Here is a 15,955-nt window from a genome sequence, read left to right on the forward strand (position 1 = left end):
TTTTTTTGATTCCCTTGGGGTTTGGCCTTATCTTGTGAATAGGATTGAAAGTTCGAGATAATTGATTTATTTGGTTTGTTGCACCTGTTTAAAAGTCACACGTCGTGGGAAATTTACTGAGTTTTGCTGTATTTAAGTGTCTTCCTTGTGGTAAACTACTTGTGGTATTGGGATATTTTGGTTATAAACGTGTAAATTGTTGGACTTATTTGACTTGTCTGGATATTAAGTAAGGAATTGCAGTTTGAAGTAACTCTGGCTAATTTACTATATATCCTCCACAGTGCAGATGGATTGTGTGGTTAGACGTTTTAACATTGGCAAATTGAGGATTCTAGAACTGTTTTATACGAAGAAAGGTTGTACAAGAAACTGACAGTTTTATAACGTGAATTGATGATTGAACATTGCAAATATTGAGTAATTCGTATAAAGGAATTTGACCCTGTAAAATAAGATTTTGTCAGGAAATTTAATGGTAAGATAAATCTAGTAGGATTGATGAATTTGCCGTTTTATGGTCATGGGCCAAGTTCTGCATTGAGGGACAATTTCACTATTAGATATTTCCCCTGCAATTTCAAGTTGTGTATAATTATTGTTTTGAATAAATTTAGATGTATATGTTGTAAATATTAAAATTTTGTGTGAAGTGATCTTCTTGCTAAAGTTCCCATGGACTGTGACAGTTGCCATTGTTTATTTTCTAACCTTTGCTTGTTCCAATCTCATTTTGCGTTCCTCTTCCATCTTCTTCTGTTTCTCCTCTTCTCGCTGTTTTTTCTTTTCCTCTCGCTTCCGCAGCATCAGCTCTTTTCGCTCCTCGGGTGTCATAGACTTCCTGTCATAAAAAAAGAGGAACTCTGACCAAAAATTGTCCACTGATGCTTTCCAACAACTGCATAGGATGTAATGTGGCTTACTTACATGTACATGTATAAGATTGAGGTGAACAAAGGCAGGGTAAGAATTCTGGAAAATGTAATGAAGGAAACCTTGAAAGTGCACTTGGTTTAGCCTTAAAGCACGGAAAATTCAATAGATTTTAATTACAACAAATGTTCCACAGATTTCCTGCAGAACTGCATATCTGGATTAAAAAATCTCCTAAAGCCAAAATTCCAAGGAGCTCTTGTAAAGTTACTTCTAGTGGTCTGAGCTACAAAGCAATCAATGACTCACCATTTGAGTTTCATCTTATAGTTCTCATACTTAGACGTCACTTCTTCTTTGATCTCAGGCTTCAGGTTCTTTATTTGCTTGTCGTTGAGTTCCTTGACTGCCTTGGTCATCAGCTTGCTGTATAACACTGTGTCCTTGTTCTTTTTGGCCCGAATTAATCTACCATTGAAATATCCATTCAAATATTGGTTAAAGTTATCTTCTTGGTGACCCTTTGCAATATCCCTCTCACATGCAGGTTGGAGGAGTATTTAATGCACATGAATGTCCGAAAATATACATGTACTTGTACATGTATGTGTCTGTGTAAAGTAAGTTAATAGTCAAAGACTTCATCAAATAAACACACTGGACTTGTGTTGTTATTGGGTTGGTGGCAAATACATTTACACCCTTTGCAATACACATACATGTCAAATCTCCAATGATCCTTTGTAGTCTGCCGTCTTGAATATCAGTCCATGTCTAAATCTGGCATTTTGTGGCTACAACTTATTTGTGTAAGAAGGGGAAGAGCCCTAGCCACTGACAACAATGCAAACATCGTTATGCCCTACAGATCCATTCATTAAAGACTCTTATCTGGGCTCAGTGTCACATGGGCCAATGGTGTGGTGTTGCTGAGCATGTACGCATGTACATGTTCATGTACCTTAGCAAATTTACATCCTTGTTGGGGAAAATCCTGTGGATGATGTACTCTAGTGTTACAGGTGGTGCATCTTAAATGACATACTTGTATTTGCCTGTATTAACCTTTGGGAGGTAGCCTGGCAAATCTTCCTGTACAATACTGAAATTGCACTCCGGTAGATCTTACTTTGTAATGATGGGAGGTTGACGGGGACTTTGTGGTGTTGATAGCTTATAGCGAACTTGAGAATCTGGTGTCTTGGACTTCTTGCCAGCAACATCAAAGAGAGTCATCTGTTTTAGTGATGTCTGGAAATGAAGAATTCAAATACAATTTTTCTTTTCAAAAATGTGAGATCCATATCTTTTTTTTCCTACAAAAAAGGAAAAGAATGAAAACTTTTTTGTAAAATGCGAACTGTTCAAGGGCAATGGGTTTAAATACATGAAGTGCAAAACTGACTTGAAAATGTTATCACAGAGAACACAGTAGCTATGGAAATGCCTGGAAGAGGCTACCACTGCCTAATTACAGCTACATTTTTGTTACGATGAGTTCCACAGTACAGCATCCATGTCTTCAAACAGACAAGAAAAACCTTTAAGCAATTAATGTATTCGTTTCACTCTATGGGTTGGTCTTTTATTAGGGACTTTATCCTCCATTAAAGTACAAAGAACATCGACTTAAGAATGTTGAGGATTAATCCTGAGTATTTATGCAAAAAATCCCCCTCACTCCTCTAAATTTTTCCCATTCCCAGCAAACAATTCAACATCCTTTGGAGCTGGATGTGGAAGTACATGTACATGTTTCATAATGTCAGGGGGTTGATTAAAATAATAGAATCATAGGTACTGGTGCATGTTGATAAGCAAAGTTACATACAAACACCAGTTGCACTAGTGCAAGGTTTATGTTGCTGATTAGAGCCGATGATTTTTTGTTTCAAAATGTGTATTTTCCATTTCGGCAAATCCCGAATTTTGCTTCAGAAATTCAAATTCCATTTTATAAGGGACCTTCGTAAGCATGAAAAAGAAGACAAGTTTTAATTAAACTTTGCATGAAAACCATTTACCAACCATACAGCCCCCCCCAAAAAAAAGAAGAAAAGAAACAAACATTGTTTGGATATACTCTGCAACGTTCCAATTTTTAAAACAATTTTCTGTAATAATTTAAAAAAATCTACACAAGAAATACAGCATCCCCCACCCCTTGATTTCCCACCGGAGCAATCATCAAATCTTGCTATGATTAATCAACGAACAATTCATGTGTCACTCCTCATGTATTAAATCAAATTACATTTCAAAACATACAGTGTACATGTAAAGTGGTCACATACATGTACATGACTTTGTGCACCTGTAGTAGGTCTTGCATGCAACTGTCATTGATCACAATAAAGTTTGACATCGACCAGCCATTTTATTTGGCAGTGGTGCGCCAAAATTCAGAAAGTCAACATTAAATCCGAGCCTTAAAATGCATGTTTGTGACTGAAAACTTAGCTCTTCATGGAACACTTCCAGGGGCCCATTCAGCTACATGTATAGTACACCAAGCTTAATAGTTTTCGGTTAATTCAAGAAATATGTAATTTTCTTCTATTTTACTGCTGCAGTTTCATTGTTTTGCCATGCTGTACTAGCCTTGTCTCAATGCTAGAAGAGTGCACGTGTGAATGGCCAATGTGTGTACCGTATCATGCCGCTGTGCTCATGCCAGCCACCGCTGCACACATGAGGCTAGCTCACGGATGCCACTGCTCTTGCAAGTATCAGTACTGCCGCAGAAAACCCAAACATTTGGTGATGTGCTGCAGTTTAGCATGTTTCTAGCCAATTAAATTTTGTTCACTAAAAGCAAGTATCTTAAAAGAGTTTGGTAGGCATCTATTTATGGTTCTTTGCGGAAAGTTTTCTTTACTTTTGAAGCCATTCTTAGTGAAAAAATTGCATGTTCCATTACAAGCAGTCATTTCCATTTCAAAGTGTTGATTCTGTGAATTCCGTCCATTTTCTGACAGGATGTTGGCTAGCTTAACTGCCTTAAATGGCCCTCACGGAGCTGGCAAAGGATGGTAAGGAACTTGGGCAGGCAGACAAGGTATATAAGGATTTCCTACAGTCCCTCATGGCTCACGGTATTGGAGGCTTTGCACGGTTCAAGTCTACATGTATGAAGCTGGCAAAGAGACCCATGTTCTGCTCTCTGTGTTGTTTGTGAAATTAATGCAGGGACAAAAATAGGTGTGAGTGACTAGTGAATTTCTGTAGTCGTGGCGACTATCAATAAAGACTCGCAACTTGTCGCGATTATTTGCATTGTTTATTTATCCATTAAAAAACCATGTTCGCGGTTGCATAACATAACATGGGGTTCATTTTGGATGATGTCACAGTGTGTTTCACTTTTGGATGGTTGGACTTTTATGCTATCGTGAATGAAATATGAGGCTTTTTTTAAGATAAAAAATTTTGTCACTAACTTTTGTGATATTCCTTCTGTTTCTCTGCCTACTTACTACCACTTTTTGGAAGGAAACCCTAATTGTTCTGCAATGCAATCAACAACTCTGCAGAGGTGAAAAGCACAGGGGCTTACGTCTGACTGGTGCCTGAACCGCGACACAATGCTATGATTGCAAAGGTGAATGACAGGAACCAGTTTATGGCTGGGCTGCGTGCGTGCGCGCACTGAATCGGGCTGTGGGCTTCCTTCAGTTGTCGAGTGTGATGTTCGTAAACATGTCAAATAAACATTAATAGAGAAGGGATTTAGCTGCAGATTTGATCCACAAACACGTTTTTATATATTCTGTGTATGTATTCAATGTTTTAATGTCTTTATTTCGAGTTTGCGCTGCTCTCACAAGAGACAATACACTAATGCAGCGAAGCGAATTTTTGAGAAATTTTATATGCATGTGGTTTAGTGGTTCTTTGCCCTTGTGGACCCAACTCATGCACAGTGCAGCCACGCTTTATTCTTATACAAATGATCGACGCAATTTTTGACACGTTTGAGAATCACCATTTCGACACTTACGTCCAAAGTTCCAAACTAAAAATCTTTAAAGGTTTGGTAGTGGGGAAAAAACTTAAACTGCTTGAAATTTCATATATAGGAATGATTCCTACACGTTTTGGGGGACTAGTTTAATGGAGAACACAGATTTATCTGACCCCAACGGTACCGTCACTTTGACTTTCCTGGCGTTTTACGTACAACATGTACAATGTACAGGTACATTGTATGCTTAAGCAGCGCATGTGAGTAATTCACCTGAATGTTAACGAGTTTACACCATGAATGATGCATGTAGATGGGCGAGGTACATCTGGGGATGGTTAGTCGTGAGTTCACATAACTTGTACACTTCCATTTTCTTCAAGGGGAAGGACCGCGTGTCCTTCTAAGTTGGCCGTGATGCCCTTCCAAAAAACTCACATCGCGCAGCCACCTTGGCCAGCGTGCCCTTCCCCCTTTGCAGCCAGCAGTATGTGTAATGAGAGTGTACCATGTAAGCCAATGCATGCAGTGCAATTCCGAATTGGGGCCGAGTTCAATCTTTTGGGCTGCATTCGAGCGAGCCACTCATGCTAACTCGAGTACTATCCCGAGCGCAGGGTCCTTGGGTCAGCAAGAGTAGGCACCCCATCACAGAGGAGTATACTCCTGACCCGAGTGTGACACGCGCGCATCCACACTTCGGTTATCGGGAGTAACCGTGCAAATGCAGCCTTGGATATCATTATCAGCGCTGCACCGGTGAGCAGCGTATTTTGAATGCAAATTTGCACAACTAAGTCTAAAATCAGGCGAGTGCTTATTGTGTTAACCACTTCCAGCCGGGGGCTCCGGTACCGGAGGCATAGACCTCATATTCGTGGCCGGGGTCTCCGAAATTGGAACTTTACTAAAAAAAAAAAAGTTGCTGGGCATTTCTTAAAAAGTTTAGTGCTGTCAGTTAAAAAGTTTAGGCCATCATTGGAGGTACATAAATTCGTCTTAGGCAATAATGGGTTACTTTATTTTATAGCCGAGGTGACCGAACTTATAAAAGCCTGTTATAAAATTACAAGCTGCTGACAACTGCTGGGCACTGGCAATCAATCCCCGTATTCTCTCAGTGCAGAGCGCTGAAATTAGCGGAGGTAATCCGTGTATTGTTTGTGCAGAACGCTATTGTTTGCGCTGCCGGGCGCTCGCAGCGGATTATCGCTGCACTGCACTGAAGACGAAAGAGAGTCCGGTTCTTTCAGTGAAAGCGAGTTTTATCTCAGTTCAGACGAAGGTTCTTCGTCTTCTTCATCACTGTCGTCACCTGCTCAAGTACAGTCAAGTACAGAAATTGACAGTGATGTACCCTTGGCGGTATACGCCAAGCGCAAGAGACAGTCCCGTACACATACCGCCGCGTCGACCAGCAGCAGTGCTGCACCGTTCCGGTTGACAGATGAAGACAGTACACCACTGAAGTACGGCTTCACCGGTAATGTTGGTGCCATTGATCCTGCCTGCATCGCAGCTCGACCTGCAGTGAAGCCTTTGAGCTGTTTTTTTACGACATTCTCTACAACAAGATAGTGCAAGAGACCAACCGGTATGCCGCGCAGAGGCCCGCTACGACATCGGCGCACATGCGATCATGGACTGATCTGAACACTAGAGAATTGAAGGCCTTTCTGGGCCTTTGCATAATGACGGGCATTGCGAAGCAACCCCACCCTTCATAGCTTCTGGTCCACCAACCCACTATGGAAGATGAGCCTATTCCTGTCTGTCATGCCCCAAGATTGCTTCCTTGCCATCCTGCAGTCCCTTAAATTCAACAATAACACTGCCATGCCGGAGGACTGCACTGACCGCCTCTTCAAAGTGCACCCAGTCGTCGACCATCTTGCTTAGAAGTTTGCCACTGTCTATGTTCCTCGACGGGACATTTCTGTCGACGACTCCCTGTTGAAGTTTTACAGGCGTCTCCGCTTCGCTACCTACAACCCCAGAAAGAGGGCCCGCTTCGGCATCAAGATGTACAAGTTGTGCCAGAGCACAGGGAGTGCCGCCGGGTACTGCTACAACTTCAAAATCAACACCGGCCAATGTACATGTAAAGGAGACCTCCCAGCAACTACACAAGTGGTGATGGACCTGGTGAACGACCGAAGCGGCAAGGGCTACAACCTTGCTCTCAACAGGGCCTTCAGCAGTCCCGATTTGTTTCGACGATTTCACAACCACAAGTTCAACGTTGTCAGAACTGTTATGGCGAACAGAAAAGGGATGCCGAAAGACCCCGAAAGAGCCCTTATGTAACACGACACAATGGGAGCTCTATACAGAGCGGGCGGCATGGCTGCAAAACCGAAGGGTCAATGGAAGTTGCTTGTGAGTGCTAGACTCGCCACGCAACACTCATTTTATGGGGTTTAGGCATTCAGAAAAAAAGACATGAATGTTTGAAGATTTTTGAAAAACGAAAATATTAAAAAACTGCCTGGCAGCACATATAACGGTTAAAAAAAGCACCCGGCAGCAAGTGGTTGTGAGTAAGTTTTGACCATTCGCTAGGCCTATATCTCAAAATCCTGCTGTCGTGATCGCACGATTGTATAAAGAAGCGCTAAAAGGATGTTTTCTTACGGGAGGGCTCAAAGTGCCAGAAGCTTGAAAACCTGTTCTCCAGAAAAAGTAGGGATCACGTATTTATAAATTTGTAAACTCCAGCAAAGTCGCCAATCAGTCTTGACTAAAAAAAAATAATGACTTCAAAATGCTGACATAAGCTGCTTGCCGACTTAAGTGGCGTGCTGCCTTAATACCATCCATATAATTCATTGCACCAATTTAATTGCTTTGATCTGCCCTGGTTTATTTTTATCTATGTTGTCGATTCCGGTAAGTTTGTCCTCGATTTTGATAATCACTCTGTACTGAGGACGGTCCGTGCATGCTGTTTGTAATGACATGCTAGCACGCAGAGCACACTTCACGCACTCGCGCGAGCACACGGGATCTAGGGCCGGCCACAGGTAAAACTTCGTTCAATATGGCAACCCCAAAAAGGGACAGAGGGCATGTGCCTGCACTAGAGGTGGTACTGGTATTCTTGCGAATATTGGGGAAACCCCTTTGTGGTCGCGCTTGCACTCAAGGCCTACATGTACATGTAGGCCTTCTCTTGTAATTTCCTTTCTAGAAGCTCCTTTCTAACTATGTCCGACTCATCAAACCGGTGCTGATGTTTCCTGGTTGAGAAGCCAATGACTTTAGTTGAGGCCTCTGACAGTATTTTCTTGAGTTACTTCCACTGTTGGACTGGGTCTACATCAAATTCTGTCTCTTTGTCCAGCTTCTCCCTGATATCAATGAACCTGAGGATCCTGTTCCCCTTCATGGCTCTGGTACCTTGAGCTTCTTGGTCTGAGGGTCTTTTGTTCTTGGGAGGGAATTTGAAGGTTAATGTGACTTTGCAGTGAACCAGTCTGTTGTTGGTGTAACAGTGGGAACTTGGCATCACTCGTGTAAGATTTGACGTCACACTGGTGGGTCAGGGCATTGTCAATGTAGAGCCAGTGTTTAGAGCTGGAGTGTCTCCAGGTGGCCTTGAATCTGTCCTGCCGAAACAGAGTGCTGGTAATAGACAAGTGTTGTTTTTATTTTTATTCCTCATTCTCATTTTTTCTGATCGCTTTTTTTTAATGGATTAACATCACACTTGGTGATGTCACATCTACATCCATGATGCCATGTTATAAAGAAGATAATTGGTTAGGGTGAACACAAGAGAAAAATACATTAAGGGAACAAAATAAAATGAATATTACCGTAATGTTTGGAATGGAAGCCACGGTTTATATGTTGATTCTCATGCTCTACGGCTTATACTATGGAAAACTTTGAATAAAATCAGTCACAAAAGCCACGCCCGGGCCACGCATACCGGTACCACGTGCAGGTAATGCAGTCATGTTTTTGTTGGTTGCCATTTACGTCTAAAAACTTGAATCTCGGAGAACAAATAAAATATCAAGTTGTACAGATTTCAAGTTATTAATGGAATTCCCTGAGTCATGGAGTCACGAAACACATACATAAAATATATATGTAATCTTACACTTCACTTGCCCCATGGCAACATTTTTAAGTGATTATTTTCCTACTTTTTACTCAATCTCATGGTGTACTTTTGCAGATGAATAATCCTTACTAAGATTTTTTTTACTGTTGTAACCTAAAGACTTCTTTCTACCGTTAAATAAAAATCCACTGCTTCAGTGGTGTACCTTTGTGTAGCCGATCTTCCATCTTTTCACCAATCGTGTTCAGCATGACATGCCACAGAATTGTTTGTTTTTCACTTGGGTTTTCTGATGACAACACTTTCTGTGGTAACGTGGTTATTGGAAAAAGTAAAGCGATTGGATTGTCCATGAATGGGTCTGCAGCAGCAGTCAGGCTTGCCTGAAAACAGGGTTTGTGCTTTCACAGTGATACGTCCCCAACTGCATAACTTACTAGCTGCTGGGAAAAAAGGCACAAGTTTGTGCACCATGCAGGACTACCATCCAGCCTGCCAAAAAATGTTAAATTTGAGGACTTAAAATTCACTTTTTATGGTGACACACGTTCACATTTTGCTTTATACCTTCATTAGGATCACACATACATTGTACACTGGTAGTTGATGTACTGTACATATTGTATTGGTGTTTCAGCACGCAGCACAATCACCGTCATGGTTGGATCATCAGCACTGCAGAGCAGCTTATATGCCGGTGCAGCTTATATGCCAACTTTAAATCTTGATTTGCCAATTTTTAAGGGCTGCACCTTATACACCAGGTGGCTTAAATTCTGAAAATTAAGATACTTGAAATATTGATCCACACATGCATACATATTACTTAAAACAACCTAAATAAAAAAATCACAAGTACAGTACAGAATTTGCTGAGTCAAGTACAGATGTGCTGACAGAAACTTTTCACTTCGACTGTGATGAGGATGGCCAATTATGAGTATCTTATCTGGTAAACTGTTCAAAACAAGTAAGATGGCTTGCAGCAACAACTACCGGTAGGGATGTGCTCACCACGTCGAGCCGCGCCCGCGTGGTACAGTTGTTTTCTTGGATTACCATAAATAAACACTTGTCAATGTCGGAGAATAAATGTTTAAAAAGTTGTCCGGATGTTGAGTGATTAAACGGGAGTCCCGCAGTCATGAAGCACATGAAATGTGTGTATTACTATTACAACAAACTTAACTTGCTCTGCTGTGGCGACATGGGTCGAGTTATTTGCTCACTTTTTATTTATTCTCGTGGTGTAGTTTGGCACACACAAAAATCAATAATGAAATACTACATGTAGTGTTTTGTTACCAAAAGGTTTCTTTTGATCGACAAATAACATCAACTGCTTAAATTGTACGTGTATCTTCATGTAGCTAATCTCGTCTTTTCGCCGATTGTGTTCGGTGTGACATATTGGGTCTGTTTTCACTTGGGTTTCTGATGACATGTCACTTTCTGTGGTCACATGGTCATTGAAAAAAGTCAGCGATTGAAGTGTCCATGAATGGGCATGCAGTTGCAGTAGGTGCAGTGTCATGAGTGTGTGCTTCATGATGCGGTGCGGCATGCACGAGGTCCCGTGGCGGTTTTTGAAGAGATTTGGTAATATTTTTTGATCTGCGTCACGAAAACGTTGAGATAACCGGATACAAGGCATTTATTGCAAAATCACGGTACATACATCTGCCAATACAGGTAAACGTAATTCACATACATGACGGCATGTGGATACATGTACATGTAAATGTGCACATATGCGGTGCATATGTTGAGCATCCATCCAAGTGGGTTAATTTAACTTACGAGAGCGCTATAACGGGAATCTACAGTAATTAAGCTGTTCGGTGTTCAGTGCTTGTCTCCAACCTCCACCACAGCCAGCTTTGATATCGCCTCTCGCATTGTATTTTGCTCAAAACTGAGAAATATACTGCGTTGAAATTTTAATGCTGTGTTCATCAAGTAATCTGAATATTCCTGAGAATTGAAAAACTTTTCTCTCAGACTGATTTTCCTCCCTTTTCCATATTCAGAGATGCGCATGTTTGAAACCACAGAGAACAACTTCCTGATGTCTACATGTACATGCACAAATACTACTCAATGAAGAAAGCTTGCAAAATTACATGTACATGTATTCCCCCACTACCAGAGAAAATCTGTGAAAATCTTTTCCGACTTGTGAGAAAAAGAGCGAAAATCTTTTCTCAATTGTGGGAAAATCTGTGAAAATATTTTCCCATTTGTAGGGAAAATTGTGAGAAATCTTTTCCCACTTGTGTGAAAAGGTGTGAAAATATTTTCCCACTTTTGGCAAACTTTTTCATAATTTGTGAAGTGCAAAGGAATTCCCGTGGAAGAGAAGAAATGTGAAAAAAATTTCCCATTTTGGTGTTAACTTTCAATCGCAATGTACTGTATGTGTCTTTCCACGCTAGGGCAAGTATCCTCCAATGCCATGCAAAAAAATTTGAAGGCTTGAAGCCATTATAAATAGTATCTGTTACTTTCGTCAATCAAAGTTTTGTTACAAATCTTATTTTGCATGACTAGTTGGGCACCCCAAGAAACCCAAGATTGTTCTTTTATTACCGCAAATTGTATATGTTCCCCAAAACCTACAATACATGTAGGACAATACCACAGGTAAATGCTAGGGAAGTAATTGAGCGCACTGATTGTAGTAATGGGTGTAGGGGCTCTTCCCTTTCAATCTTTCAGAATCTTCCATGAGCTCTTGAAATTGTTTTTGAAAGATCAGGGCCTCGAGGAAGTGCCCAAGGCTAGGACTATGTTACCAAGTTCAGGTTAAGGAATGAAGAGTTTGAGTCTGTGTCAACTAAAACAAGATAAAAGTATTTCTACACACCTTAGACTTTGGTGTTTTAAGTGGTGATGTTCTCCCCCTCTTCTGTGGTGTCTTCTTCGGCGTGGCTATTTTGGTAGAGGATTTCCTTGGTGATCCTGTCTTGGGCGACTTGACTGGTGACTTGGTATTTGTTTCATGCCTTACAGGTTTTGTTTTCTTGACTGGGGAAACTGTAGTCTTCTTCTTAGGAGATATTACTTTCTTTGGGGTTCCTGAAGAAACTTTTCTAGGAACTTTAGTGACAGCTCTCTTTCCATTTTCCTTCTTGGCCTGTGCAAGGGCTTTGGTCTTGGATTTAGTGGGTGCGGTCTTATTCTTTGCTTGTTTTGATAAAGGAATCTTTTTGGGAGTTACTTTGAATTCATCCTCTGATGGAGTGCTGCTTTGAAGCATTTTGAAGTGGTCAGTCAGCTTCTTCTTTGAGGGGGTTTTCTGACCCATATAAGGTCCATCCTGAATCATATCCACATCAATAACTTCATCTTCCATAGAGCTTTTCTTGATTGATGTTTTCCTTGTCTTTCTAGCTTTTGCTTCTTCCTCTCTGCCAGGTTTAGACTTCTGAGTGCTCTTCTTTTCCCTGGCTTTGGCAGCATTGTCCTTTTTCTTTGCAGATGTTTCTTCCTTTTGGGTTTTTTTCAAAGTTGCTTTGCCAAGAGCCTTCTTTGCCTCAGGGGAACCCTTCTTAGAGGCAACCACTTTTTTGGGAGATTGTTTTGGTGAATTCTTGTGCAAAGACTTGCCGATTGGGGAGCTGTAAGTGTGGTCCATGCGGACTTTCTCTGGGCTGGGCATTTGATTAGGGTCATCTGACTCTGACCGGTGCCCGGCCACCTGAGCTGACTTTGACTTGAAGCTCATGTCCAGAAGTGTTGACTGCTTCATCTTTGGAGTGTTGAAATGGTCTGACAACTTCCGCTTTTTGGAGGATTTGGTGGTGCTCTGACTTTCCTCGGCTGATCTTTTGTGGACTTTGGGTGTTTCATAGGTGGTCTGAAAGGAAAGTACAGTAGAGATTTTATCCAAGCAATGCCTTAAATACAATAAAATTTCCAATTATGTAAAGGTACTCACCTGCCATATAATTGGAATTATATGAGACCTAAGCAGGAAAGACTCATTTTGTATTATTGTCCTGCATAATACAGTCTGAACCAACCCTTTGAAAAAAACGGAGCATCCCCTCATTGATAAAAATGTAAATGCACCCCACCTTCAGTCAAATTAATAAGCCTAAAACTCACTGAAGCATGTCTCTTTGTACATGTAGTTAAGACAAGAGGTAATTGGAACTGGCTGAGGTAAGCTCAAATAGGTGGGTAAAAGAGAGAAATCTCTGAGACCATTGGGAGGGACAGTGAGCCTCCCCTCCTTAGGTCTCATATAATTCCAATTACATGGCAGGTGAGAACCTTTACATAATTGGAAATTATATATCGCCCTTGTTGTCAAGACTCAGTTTGTATACTTCAGGGGGCCACATCATGGTGGTAGAATTTCCTGAATGTGCTAGCAGCAGACTACTCAACCGCTCGCAAAACCTGTGCTGTGGAGAACCCTGATCGAACTGCAACTGAAGTAGCAGCACTCCTGCTGGAATGAGCTTGAAAGCAGGAGACATCTATACCTGCCAAGGCCGTAACTGCTTTTAACCATCTGGCAATGGTTGAAGACACCACAGCCAGGAAAGGCTTCACAAAGGACAAAAACAAGCTTGTCACCTTTGTCGTTCCCTTGACTCGGAGGGATTTTGTTCACTTAAGATACTCATCAAGTGTTTTAACAACACAAAGTCTGCTGTCGGGTGAATAACTTTGTACAGCAACCATCTGACAATCTGGTTTAGATGCAGTAAAAGATTTGGATGGTACAGTTGGAGAAAAAGTGTTACCACTGGAAGTCTTCTGCATAAATCACAGATCAAATGCTGAAAGAGACAAACATGCCCCGCTGTGACTACATGTAGCTCAAGTAATTGTACAATTTCAGTGTCAGTCAGCGCAAAGGCAACTTTCTGCTAGCAGGAAGGGAATGAAGATACCTTAGAACTGTCCCTGTGTCCAAAGTTGACCTTTTCCCTGTACTCGGATTGTGGAGGACAGGCATTGAAGACAACTTTTAAAAATCTTGTTATCAATGTGTGTTGACCAACAGGAGCGCCATCAATGGGATCATAAGCGGATGAAAGTGCTAATCGCTGAACATTCAGTGTTCGATATTGTTGACCTTTATCCAAGAAACTAAGAAGAAATTCAAGGATATCAGCTAAAGATGCTTGAACTGAATTAATGCATCGCAGAACACACCAGCTGTTCCATACAGAGTTGAATTGAGCATTTGTCCCCTGGCTCCAAGAGGACAACATGATCGAGGAAACTCCATCTGAAAACCTCTTGCTGAGAGGGATCGCATGATAGCATCCGCCCTGCTACAGTAATTGTAAGGTCTTCACCACTGGATGACCCTGACTGTTGTAAAACAGTGACAGAATGTCAGGTTGATGGGAGAGTAAGACCAGACACCGTACAGCAAGTTCCAGTAAGCGAGAGCACCAAAGCTGTTTTCCACACAAGCGGTACGAGAAGAACTGTGGCCCTGTCTAATGATATCTTATGAGAGCATATGGGAGAACAGTAAATGGAGGAAACAGGTACATGTATGCACCCAGGTTGATTGCGAAAGCATCTACTCACCACGCCAGAGGATCCCGATACCATGACACATACTTTGGGAGTTGACTGTTGAGACGTGATGCAAATAGATCAACTGATAGCTGGATGCCCATCACTTGAACCAATTTTGCGAACAAAATTCTGTTCTATTGTTGAACAGCCAAGATACATAACTCGTCTGCTGCTGTATTCTCCGGCCCTGGCAGATATTCTCCAGTAAATGTTTCTTGCTAGGTACCATGTCCACAATTCTACAGCTATGTTGGACAGTTCTGGGGGATGTGTACTCTCCTTGTGCTTGATGTATGATAGGGCTGTCATATTGTCAACTCAGAGACAAATGAATAAGTTTTGGTGATGGCTTACCAATGACCAAAGAGCATGAAAAAAAGAGCAACTCCAGATGATTGATGTGTAGAGATTGTTCCTGGATTGACCAGCGGCCCCCGCGTTGTTTCTCTCCCAAACAAACACCCCAATCTTGGAGTGATGCATCTATTTGGATGGTGATGTCGGGAACTGGGTCCAGCACAGCCTGACCATTCCAGCACTTGATGCAATGTTCCCATGTTTCCAGTTCTAGTCAAGATGCATGTGACAGAGTCACCTGAGTCTTGGAGGAATGTTGCCTATGAAGGGCTGTGTTTTTTGTCCCGTTGAAAGTGACAATAAAGTAGTGGTGAGGGGAATCGCTTGGATGGTCAATGACAGAAACCCAAACTGTTTCGCCAGATCCTGCAATGTTAAAAGTTCAAGTTCTAACACTTCTTGGCAGTGGTTGATAACACTGAGTACATGTACTTTCTCTGCTGGCAAAGACAGACTCATGCTTCTGAAATTGATGAGGAAACCGAGATATGGCACCTGTTCTGATGAAATAAACTGCAACTTGTAATGATTTATTACAAATCCTAGCTGCTGAAGAAGGTTGGCTGTCGTCAAATTGCTCCCACATTCATCAGAAGATTTGCCGAGAATCACAATGTCATCTAGGTACAATGTACATGTAAATACATGTTAACAATGAATTCCTTTTGTGACTTTTGTGAATGTTGGGAGCACTGAATAGACTGAATGGAAGGCAAGCAAACTGGAATATCTGATACTAGCGATGATCCTTGTGAATTGGTATCATGAAGTATGCATTCTTCAGGTCTGTTGACCCCAGAAAATCCCATTGATGTAACAGATCCTTTACCAATTTTATTCCCTCCATCTTGAAGTGGTGATAAACTATGAGCACATTTAGAGGATCATTATAGGTTTATTATAGGCAGGACTTCCTGGGGATTAAATATAGGGAAGAAATAAATCGGCCATCCACTCACGCGCGCTTCCAGTTCAACAGCGCCTTTCTGTAACAACTTCTCAGCTTCTGCATCTTTAATCTCCTCTTGATTTGAAGAAGTGAAACAAGTGATCGGTACTCTTTCAGGTGACTGAAATGGCAGCTGAAGCAAATCTATTTTGTGAACTTGAACAGTCTGAGGAACCCAACAGTCCAGAGT

At 41.5% G+C, this 15,955-nt stretch overlaps 2 protein-coding genes across 6 annotated transcripts in view; both read right to left on the reverse strand.

The window, feature by feature from the left end:
• The window catches only part of baz1b (bromodomain adjacent to zinc finger domain 1B), an 81,696-nt gene that overhangs the window by 40,406 nt on the left and 25,335 nt on the right, over positions 1-15,955 (reverse strand). For all 5 annotated transcript variants that reach the window (XM_087130997.1, XM_087130996.1, XM_087130995.1 and 2 more), the window contains 4 exons: positions 11,776-12,768; positions 2,003-2,124; positions 1,183-1,341; positions 712-841 (listed from right to left, as the gene is read on the reverse strand). In XM_087130997.1, the coding sequence (XP_086987123.1) occupies positions 712-841; positions 1,183-1,341; positions 2,003-2,124; positions 11,776-12,768 (1,404 nt within the window). The remainder of the gene's footprint in view (positions 1-711; positions 842-1,182; positions 1,342-2,002; positions 2,125-11,775; positions 12,769-15,955) is intronic.
• LOC147795699 (uncharacterized) lies at positions 12,995-14,140 on the reverse strand. The gene is made up of 2 exons (XM_087131440.1): positions 13,798-14,140; positions 12,995-13,528 (listed from the first exon to the last, which is right to left on the reverse strand). The coding sequence occupies exons 1-2, from the start codon at positions 14,138-14,140 to the stop codon at positions 13,296-13,298; spliced, it is 576 nt and encodes a 191-aa protein (XP_086987566.1). The 3' UTR covers positions 12,995-13,295.

Source organism: Acanthaster planci, linkage group LG21, assembly GCF_054643075.1.
Source record: "Acanthaster planci isolate LZ-2023a linkage group LG21, COTS_SCS, whole genome shotgun sequence".
NCBI classification, from domain to species: Eukaryota; Metazoa; Echinodermata; class Asteroidea; order Valvatida; family Acanthasteridae; genus Acanthaster; species Acanthaster planci.

Coding starts and splice junctions, on each gene's coding strand:
- LOC147795699 (XM_087131440.1), bottom strand. CDS start 14,140: ATGTTGTCCTCTTGGAGCCAGGGGACAAATGCTCAATTCAACTCTGTA. Junction 13,529..13,797: donor GGTATCTTCATTCCCTTCCT/GCTAGCAGAAAG, acceptor ATCTTAAGTGAA/CAAAATCCCTCCGAGTCAAG.